The 10,891-nt window shown below is 34.1% G+C and overlaps 1 protein-coding gene across 1 annotated transcript; it reads right to left on the reverse strand.

Moving 5' to 3' along the window:
- Positions 1 to 2,123: 2,123 nt before the first annotated feature.
- LOC134234724 (coiled-coil domain-containing protein 157-like) lies at positions 2,124 to 8,819 on the reverse strand. Its single transcript, XM_062716780.1, has 12 exons — positions 8,719 to 8,819; positions 7,500 to 7,751; positions 6,961 to 7,126; positions 5,861 to 6,602; positions 5,505 to 5,695; positions 4,920 to 5,096; positions 4,257 to 4,425; positions 3,895 to 4,052; positions 3,638 to 3,729; positions 3,426 to 3,528; positions 3,091 to 3,271; positions 2,124 to 3,001 (listed from the first exon to the last, which is right to left on the reverse strand). The coding sequence occupies exons 2-12, from the start codon at positions 7,742 to 7,744 to the stop codon at positions 2,811 to 2,813; spliced, it is 2,415 nt and encodes an 804-aa protein (XP_062572764.1). The 5' UTR covers positions 7,745 to 7,751; positions 8,719 to 8,819; the 3' UTR covers positions 2,124 to 2,810.
- Between the last annotated feature and the right edge of the window lie 2,072 nt (positions 8,820 to 10,891).

Raw genomic sequence — 10,891 nt, forward strand, 5'->3', positions numbered from 1 at the left:
ATTAAAACTAAGCCTTATTAAAAAATGTTAAATGAAGTAAAAACTTATTTTTTTCATCATTATAATATACTTTTACAGCAAACTGTAGCAAATGTTAATGTTTTGAGAGGAATTCAGTTTGTCCCATGGGCATAATTATCAAGCACTGGTTAAGAAAAATTTTGATAGCAGAAATTGCATGTCAAATTAGAGAGAAATTAATGAGTTTATTGTCAGGAGTTAACTGGTTGTCTAAAGCCCGGTTTACACGCTCTGCTTTTGCAGCTGCTTTTAGGTCTGCATTTTACTCTGCAAAGCAGACAGAGAGTTTACACACTGTGCTTACCATGCCTGCTTTTACTTTATTAGTACGGTATATCATTTCCAGTTATTAGTCACATAACACAGTGGAAGATTTTGATATTTTGCCTTCTCTTTTAATAATCATTATGGTTGCTGCATATAGGCAGCATTTAAGAACTAGAAGGAAAAGTCCTTTTTTGAATAAGATGGGGCTGAAACATTCAATAGATCGGGTTCCTCATGAAACAACTGAACAACTCAGTTAGTCGTTCTTGCTGCTTATTTGTTAACTTTATTTTCTTCTATTCTCTTTTTACCCGCCATTTTCTTTGTTTTTGTTTAACATGTGAATATGCATCTTATCTCATATTAAGTTTATCGGTGATGCTGATTGGTCAGTTACGTCTGCAAAGCAGACTGAAATAGAGCAAGTTCTATTCTGTCTGCTTGCATGCCTGCAATGCTTAAACCCTAGTTTACACGCTCTTCTTTTGCAGCTCTGCTTCAAAGCAGCTGCAAAAGCAGAGCGTGTAAACCGGGCTTAAGAGCATCTCTGTTAATTCAGCTGTTATCTCTTGGGAGTTGGGCAAAAAGAAATGGCCTCATAGTTGCTTGTGTTAATTAAGAGTTCTTGATGGCAATAGCCCAGATAAAGATCTTTCAATTAGTGTAATGTAATTAAAACAAATTGATGTTTTAGTGTATGATTGAAAACTAAATTAGTATTGTATAATATAATTGAAACTAATTATACATGTGTTCATTGAAAAAAAAATTACATTTCAATTTTTATATATTTGCAACAAATTGCAGTCATGTCTCACTTAGAATTTTATAGTCTAAAGAATAATGTATTTTTGATTTTTTTGTTAGACTGTAGCATTTCCATTATTCCAGAAAATTATGCAATTAACAATTTAAAGCTGCAGATGGATATTTGTTAAGTTCTAACACAGCCAGTTTAGAATTATATGATGTATTATTTGTTATAATTAATCCCTACACTGTAAGTCTCTTAGAGATGTATGTACAATATTTTAAACATGATAAGAAATTGAAATTAGATCATTGAAATCTGTGTCAATCTGTTAATCAAGGTTATCTGATTTTTTTGCACCTTTACCAATTTATGATTATTGAACAATATATTTGACGGGCGTATCATGCTGTGGCGGGGCACTTTATTAGTACACAAGGACATAGTTGAGGTGGGGAGCTTTGGATGCTCATTCCAGATAATTGAACAGGCCAATTAGCTGTAAGCTATAAGGAAGATGCATCCCTTGATGCATACTACCAAAATTGCTTTGCATTCTGAATCTGACCTACATTTCAGATGATTGAACAGCATATTTTTTTTTTAAACAAGTTTTTTCCCGTTAGCCCTTCATGGACTGAAGTTACATAAAACAGATGGTGCATCTACGTACTGATGCCATTTACTGGACTTGCTTGGAATCCTAAACCTGACATATTTTCTGAATGAGTGAACAAGTATGGTTTTAGAGCAGCTGTGATGAGATTAGTATTAATATTTGTTTAGCTGGTATCTTCTTTAAGCTTGTCCATTGCTCTAAAAGTTAGAAAAGGTTTGAAAAACTACATTCTACACTTTATTTCTGTAACTTCGTATAGTCAGTTGATTAGTTGAAAACTTGAACAACTTATTGAGCTGACCCATGCATGTAAAATATTAAATTTCCAACCTAATCCACCTTTATAGAATGAACAAAGCCACTCCTGTAGGTAAAAAACAAATGATCTTAAAATAAACATATTGATTTCAGAAGTGTAATAAGGAGATTCAGACTATATTTAATATTGTACTTTATTTTTCCACATATTGAGCACCTTGTAACGTTTAAATTACTCTATTTCTAACAATCACATCAACAAATACAAAACAAGCACAAATACAGGTACTAGAAATGGACATACAGAGTTGAATTTTCTCCATTTTGGACGGAATGTTCTATTGATACATATACCAGCACAATGTATGTATACATATGTAAGTTCATAATATCCTTACTGCAATATATAATTTTTCCACTTCCTTAGCTGATGAAATGGTATGTTTCTACATAGGAAAAATTCCATCTTAACCTTCTCTACATGCAGTAAAATGCAGCAAATGGAATGGTGAAGTTTTAAATATTTCTTCGATGAGGAAAAGGGTTGAATCTGAGATGCTAATACCGGTAAATTAATTTTACATTTACATTTTAATTAAAGTCCATGTAATCTAAACATATAGGTCCCAAAATACTTGGATTAAAAATTTCAACAGCCCTGAGTATAAATTATTTTGTATGTTGTATCAGTGCACTTCATAATAAAAATATGCTAAAAAGGTGCAAAAATCTTGTGCAAATTTCCAAGACCAAGATAATTGAACAGCAATATTCATCTATGACAAGTCCACAAAAGACTCATTTGGTTGTCTATAAATAGCAAAATGATATAGACATTGTAAACATGTTAAGATTTCCTGTAAAATTGTAGTATCTAAGATGTTTCTAGACAATTCATCCTGTACAATAAGATTTGTGTATCTCTAGGTCCCTTACCCTGGAATACATTTTATCACACTGGGCACATGAGAACATTTCTGTTTTCTGGTAGAGATGGTTATTATGTCGGGGGTGAGGATCAGCAGATTGGGGGTGCTTCTCCTGGGGTGACTTCCTCCTCTCTCGCCCTGAGGGTGGTACAGCCGCTAAAATGAAAGTAACTTGTTCATTTACATATATGATTTTGGCACATGTGTAAGGGAAGTAACTCTACTGTAAGAACATTAACAATTACATCTTGGATGGTCCTCCATGTTGAGTTTTCCTGCCCTCTTTAGCTGGATATAAGCACTGATGCTGGTGGTGTTGACGGGAGCTGTTACCATTTTTTTACCACTGGCAGGTCGCTCCGACTTCTTCACAGCACTGGAGGGTCTACTGCCTCGTCCCACAATGAACTCATCAGACACTGGGTTCTGTAAACAATAATAACATAACAGCTTATCACCAAAACTTCTTTCTGTCTCAGCAATGTAACCACTCAATGATTAACAGTCGTACAATATAGGCTTGGACTTCATCAGTTATTATACATGTAGTACTGGATCCATTCCCCACTTGCTTTCTTACCCCATATGTTGACCCTGAGGATTTTGGTTTTCCTGAAGATTTTGTTCTTGGTCTCTCCGCATGTTCAGTTCTAGCATTGTTATTATGGTTCTCCTGATATGAACTGCAAATAATAAATAACTGTACATCGCAGAGATGGGCATAAAAAGTTAGACTAAATGAACATGGCAACTCTCAACAAATTTTGTTTTTTCTCTTGTATTCATACACACCTGTCTGGAATCCATATATCCTTCTTCATGTTCTTCTCATCTTGTCTGGCATTTTCCAAGTTTTCATCTGTCCACAGGTGCATAGGACCAGTCTGAAAGTCAGTTTTGATTGACTATAGTGATACCACAGATAGATCAAATATATGTACGAGTTATATCTATTATTACATTATGGTAATTATCTTTGTCCTTCAGAAGTTGATTTTTAGAGGTCACATTTGTAAAAGTTAATTAACTCTTTCACGAATCAACCTTACATTTTCCCAGGCTATTTTTGGAGGACTCCTGCCCTGCTGCATGCTTAGAACTTTACCCACAGAGTTTCTCAGCGTCTCATTCTGTTCCTCCAGAATCTGGATCCGCATTGTGTTGGCCTTGACCTGATTCTCCATGTCTGTCACTATGTCCCCAGTACCTTAGTATGAAATTTCAACATAATTTTTAACAAATTAAAATTTTTATTACCTAGTATGTACACTGCAACAATTAAATTTTGTGGTGTATGTGTTTCTAATCGTTGACTGATGATTTAAATCACATTGACATTAGAGACTGAACCCCTGTGTCAATTATTACATTATGGCTGACTTTAAACATTGATGTGGATTTTTTTTATTACCCTTCATGTCTGGATTGACTGGGCCGTTAAGGTCCGGATACTCTATCATGAGTTTCTCTCGCTCCACGGCTTCCTCTAGCTTACTCTCCAGTTGTTGTATGTCTGATTTCAGGGTTTCTATAGAGCCCTCTAGTTCCTCCTTCTGTGAACTCAGGTCATCAATTAAAGCCTGTAAATACACAGATATTAAACAATAGGAAAATATGAGAAAGTTTTTTGAATATACAGTCAAACTTCGTTATCTCGAACCTGATGGGACTGAGAAAAAACTTCGAGATATCTGAGGATTCGAGATATCGAAGGTTAAATACTTAAAGAATATGTGGTTGTGACTTCCACATTACTTCGACATACCCATGGTATTCGAGATATCGGAGTTCGAGATACCGAAGTTCAACTGTATAAGCTTCTCACATTACTTAATCATAGCTATATTGAATAAGCAGATTAATTATAAATGGATGTTTACCATATCAAATTTCAACAAGATCTCTAAAACTAGAAAACAATGTCAATTTCACATTAATATGAATTAAATTGCAGATCTAGAGTTCAATCAAGTAATTTTTAATGTGACTGCTTATATTTTGATAGATACATGATTGTCAGCTTGCTTCCTTTGAATGTATTACCCTTCAGACATTGTTAGATTTGACTTTGTACCTGGTTGTCCTTGACCTTCTGTTTGTAATGCTGGACATTTTTCTGTACTTTCTCTAGAGTTTCCTCTATCCTCTCCTTTTCCTCCTCTAGCTCTGTCACTTGATTGTTTAATTCTCTGTTTTCTTGGTCAAGGTCATCTATCCTTTGTAACAAGGAACTTTGCTTTGTCTGCAGACTCTATTTACAAATTGAGGAAGAAAAACAGAATTTTTATGTAATATACTGTAAACTTATTACATTTAGCGGTGTATTCTAATTAGCAATTTTAGTGGAAAGCATCATCCACTAAATCAAAAACATCGCTAAATGTCTTGTTTACCATAGATTTATATCTAGCATATTCAGATAGCGCTAAATCAAATCTATGTATGCTTACTTCTTGAGACATGAATTTCCGCCAAATATCGTACACACCAAATATAATGCATTTACAGTATTCCAATTGAAATTATAAGAAAACTGTTCAGAATGATCATGGATAATGAAATGGTACATGTATAAATACAATGAGATTATTTTAATGATGAATGCTTACATACATCAGTGAATATATCAAGTACAGAATGATGTTTTTATTAAGCATACCTGATTATGTTTGGCAGCACTTTTATTTTTAGCCTGCTCCTTAGACAGTACCTTCGCTGATCGTTCCAGCTTTTCTTCTACTTCCTGTAGTCGACTCTGAACACCCTCTAGGTGGCGCTGCAGTCTCTCAATTTCTGTGGAGTCTGCATGTTTTACTTTCAGTTCATCAACTAAGGCTTTCTTGGTATCTTCTACAAGAGGAAACAACAATATGAAATATATAACTAGAAATCTTATAAAACATGACATTTTAAATGACAACAGGAAATTATTTTTTAATTTCAGGCATATATTACTTATGAAATTACTGGTACATATACTGAACTATTTAAGCTATTTAAACTGTATATACAAACCCAATTCTGTTAGAAGTCTTTGCTGTGATTCTAAATCTGCCTTATACTTTTTGAGCTGTTTTTCTATAGATTCTTTGTTAGACTTGACCTCCTCCATTTGTTTAGTCACTAGAGATACAGTGTGCTTATGTTCAGTCTCAATGTCTGTTAACTTCACATCAAACTGTCTTTGTAATGTTGTTTGGATTTCCCTCTCCTTTCTCATCTCAGCATCAAAATTGGCCACTCTTCTCTCCAGTTTCTTACACTTTTGTTCACAACCTTCCAGCTCCTCCTTCAGAGGATTAATAGTGGCCATTAGATTTTCCATATGTTTGTTGATTCGACCCAGATCCTTAGCTTGCTCAGTGGCCCACCTTATCACATCATTGGGAGACAACCATTTGACCTCCGCTACCAGAGGGCGATACTTCTGTAGGGAGGAGGGCAGCTTCTGAGATTGACACATGTTTACAATAACATCTCCAGCATTTCTGAAGTTTTTCTGTACAACATGACACCCCTCACAAGGAACAAAGGCAGTTTCCACGGTCTGACAGGACTTAGTGCAGGCGTCCCGAGCTATGCTCTCCATCTGACTAGGGGTCACGAACCCTGTCATGGCGGATCCCACCTTGTGAGGACTGAAGTGATACGGGTGTGCTGTACTCTGGGAGCTCGTCTCACTCTGTTTAGACAATTCCTCCGACATCTTCCTCATGTTATTCTCCAAGTCCATCATCTTTCTGGATTTTGTTTTTATCTATTCATAAACAGACATGTGCATGTAGAAGTAACTCTTTTAAAAGTTAACAGGAGTTTTGTAGGTTGGTGCATGCATATACAATGTACAAAGAACTATTATATTTAATTATATATTTACCCTGTATAAGTCTAGAAATTAAAACTTGTAAAATATATTTTATTGTCTTTAACTTACAATAATTATCACAACCTTCTTTAAATTCTTCTCAATGAATAAATACTTTATCAATTCATCATGTACCCTAGTTTCCAATGAAAATCAAAACATTTTATTTTCACAATCAGTTTATTAACATTGCAGAAATGAATGTTTATTAATGAAATCCTTATGTCAATTTTAAGTTTCTGTAACTTACATCAGACATGGTTTGTTGGACCACAGTGTTGAGCTGTACTTGTCGGTTACAGAACTGTTTGACCACTAGACCAATAGAGGAGGTCCTCTGGTCAGTTACGTCCTCCCCCGCCCTTACCAACATCTGCTGGGTCAGGGCAGACAGAGCCTGCAGCAGGAACACAAATCTAACACACAAAATAGAAGTTACAGAGTGATATTCTTTTGGGGAAAAAACACTCTCACAAAAAGTTTAAATTACTTTAACTGCAATTCACTCACATTTAAGGTACCGTACCATGAAATTCAATGGCTTAGTATAAGTCACTTTTTATTATTGGGTACTGGTGTAAACTGTAGATCTATCATTACATTTTACTCTGCTTTATGAAATGATAGTTAACTTAAATCAAGCTACATTATATATGGGGGAAAAATCTCATTTCTATGGCTAATAAATTTAACCAAAAAAATAATTTAAACAGTACACCAAATAAGGAATTGTGCCTGAGGTATGTATTTTGTAACATCATAAAACAAAAGAGTCAACTGCACACTAACCTGTCAATGACGAGTTCATATAGAGCTATGTGGGCCACCTGATTGTCCTCAGCATCATCACTATAACTGTATAAATCCAGAAGTTCCTCAACATTCAGATCTGCACTCTGTTTATCAGGAAACTTCCATGACGTGACAGTAACGGGCCCAGTCCTGGAGAGGATTCCATTAATGGCCCACTGGATGTCGGACACATCTGTACGTAAACTCTCTAAAATCGCCTTCCCTCCTAACAGCTCGGCCATCTGTTTTCTTATATCAAAATAAAAATTTTAATATGGATTTTTTTCTGGATCCCTTTTTCCAATATTAAAATAAATTAGATTTTAAATAGGCCTTTTCCCCGATATTCCTGTCATCAAAACAAAAATGGTAAATGATAATATTTAGATATATCTGAACTTTGCTAAAATGTATTGAATATCTCAAGCTAATTAATTCTTTATAATCTTTTGTTACTGTTTTCCAGGAGTTGGATGCATTTATCACAGGCATTTTTATTTTCAAAATAACATACAAAAAATTCTCCTTTCTGTTTAATAGTATGTTTCAATTCATATAAGTGTAGAAAATTAGGCTGGACTGAGGAAAACAGCCTGGATAGCTCAGTGGTTAGAGCATCTGACAAGGAATGAAGGGGTCTCGGGTTCGATTCTTCGTCTACTGTAATATGTTTTTCATTATTTATAAATTATGTATTTATGAATTTTCAATGTATGTTTACTTATTCCTCCTTTCCATGCTATGAATGTGATGTATACATAAATAATGATGGGTGCTAGTTTTATCTTTTAAATTATTTGATTTTTATGAAAGAATATTTCACAATCTTTATAAACAACTTTAACATAATTCAATAGCAGTTATAGACCATAAAAATGTATCAGGAAATGAAATATATCTTATTTTTGAAAAATTTATTGTTTGTTCATAAATCCATAAAAACTAAAAGATATAATAAGTATAGAAGTAGAACATACCAGTTCATTTGAAGGGGCGCTGTGTCAGTGTGTATATATTGGGGACTTTAAAAATGTATTTTGATGCTAATGAATTAGTTTGTGGTCAAATATTTCTCAAAATACTTTACTAAACATACGATTTGTTGTTCAAAATAGTTCAACACTTTTGAACCTAAACATACAATATATAAATCGCATGTTGGCACAGTTTGTCTTAAAGGATTTTTCTATTGTTATATATAACATTGATAACTTACCTGTATATCGAGAAATTGCTTTATTTGTCAATACAGCCGTTCTTTAAAACATTAAAGTCATCATATTTCCATTTCGCCACCATTTGTTTACAGGAATGTCGCGGGTGCAAGATAAGTCGTACTTTAGTAAGTCGATTGTATTGAAATATTGGTGAAAAAGATTCGTGAAAATTTTGATTAAAACTAATGGCTTTCGCTGTAGTTATTTTGATAGTAAAATGCTTATCATTTGATTAGACTAATTATACAATCTACTGTTATACTATTTAATTATTTTTGTTTTAATCTGTAACTATATATACATGTTCTAATATCTACCGTGACTTTGTAACCACACATGTAAACTTTACTTTTAACTTTAGTGTGATATGTACTGACCCTTTAACTATATTCAGGTAAAACTTTATAACTATACCTGTTATACCCTGTAACTATCTAGACATAAAATTTCGTAACTATAGCTATTTTACTCTGTAAGTTCACCTGTCTTGTAGAGTAGGCTTTCACCCAAAATCTTTCCCCCCAGAAAAATGGATCTATCTAGAGTAGCCCCCCCCCCCCGGAAAACTGGCTCTAGAGTAGGATTTTCTCCCCGAAAAACTGACTCTAAAGCAGAATTTCCCCACGGAAATCCCATTCCAGAGCCATGGTCAATTTTCCGGGGGTGGGGGGGCTACTCTGTGTAGTAGTTATAGAGTGCGATTTCCCCCAGAGCCAATACCCCCCCCCCCCCAATAAAATATAATTGCTGTACTAATGTTTTTAAGGGGAGAGAGGCGGTACATTGTTACAAGTGTCCCTTCTTTAAACTGGAGACCAGGTGTTGAACACACGTATACGAAGAATGAAAATTTTTAAATCTCATTTTTCTCAGCAACAGTCAAACCATTTTTTATGGATCAAATAAATTGATGAAACCAGGGGGACTATGGGTTTACTGTTCGCCTGTCCGTCCGCCTAGCTGTCCCTCTGTCTGTCCCAAATGGTTTTCCGCACTTTTTTGTAAATGTTTGACACGCATTCTCAATTTATAGTGCCAAATCAACTTTGGGAAAAGTCAAAAAAAAATTGTGAACTGAAACTAACACTTTTATATGTCATTTGAAACATGAAAGTGTATAGTTATTAAAAATCACAATTTGATTTACATACTTCATGCTGTGTTTTGTTGAACTCCTTCGAAATGAATGCGGTTGGGGGGCTAATTTTACACCAAAATATTTACGTGATGTTGAAAATCCATATTTGGAAACGAAAGAATTTTTTTGAAAAATACAAAATTAAGATAATACACATCAAATTTGGTTAACTATAAACATTTATAAAACCGTTTAAGCACATTTGTAAAAAGTTGTGGAATCTTTGATTCAATTATTAGTAAAAACAAAACAGGCATAATTTTCACTTAAATGAAATTATGTTATATTTAGAGTACGAGTTTCCTACTGTATCAGAGATACAGGGCGGGGCTTGAGGCGAGAGCGATAGCTCGAGCCGGGCCCCGCCCTGTATCTCTGATACAATAGGAAACGAGTATTCTAAATGACTTGTGACATGACCTTTCTAATGACCTCACCAATTTACATTCATATTTGGGTACATATCTCTCAACCAATCGGATGATTTTAGCAGAAAATTGATTTAGTATCCCATTTTAAGCATTCGCAAGTGAAATGCCGAGAGAGGTGGACATGCAGGTATTTATCATTTTTAAAATAATTATTTAGGGGATGCATTACATAATTTGTTTTCCAAAAAAATTAATTTAAATTTGATTGCGTAGGTTTTTTTTCTCTATTCAGCTGTTGCCGACTTTGTTTTTTAAATTTAAGCTACGATTTTAATCCAAAACATTTAAATATATAAGAATCATGTGGGAATGTTTTTGAAACAAAAATACTTCTGCGAAACTATGGCATGTCAAACGTTGCAATATTTGATAATCTTGTGATGTATATTCAAAATCTTGTGATGTATGTTCGAAATCTTGTGATGTATATTCAAAATCTTGTGATGTATATTCAAAATCTTGTGATGTATGTTCGAAATCTTGTGATGTATATTCAAAATCTTGTGATGTATGTTCAATATCTTGTGATGTATATTCAATATCTTGTGATGTATGTTCAAAATCTTGTGATGTATATTCAATATCTTGTGATGTATATTCGAA

Source organism: Saccostrea cucullata, unplaced genomic scaffold (genome assembly GCF_032062105.1).
Source record: "Saccostrea cucullata isolate Sc308-1 unplaced genomic scaffold, CSIRO_AGI_Scuc_v1 ctg3727, whole genome shotgun sequence".
In the NCBI taxonomy this organism is placed as follows: Eukaryota; Metazoa; Mollusca; class Bivalvia; order Ostreida; family Ostreidae; genus Saccostrea; species Saccostrea cuccullata.

Excerpts from the sequence above, each read along its gene's own strand:
- LOC134234724 (XM_062716780.1), bottom strand. The coding sequence starts at position 7,744 with ATGGCCGAGCTGTTAGGAGGGAAGGCGATTTTAGAGAGTTTACGTACA. Across the intron at positions 6,603-6,960 it reads TCCAACAAACCATGTCTGAT|ATAAAAACAAAATCCAGAAA; the intron begins GTAAGTTACAGA and ends GTTTATGAATAG. Across the intron at positions 5,097-5,504 it reads GTGCTGCCAAACATAATCAG|AGTCTGCAGACAAAGCAAAG; the intron begins GTATGCTTAATA and ends ATTTGTAAATAG.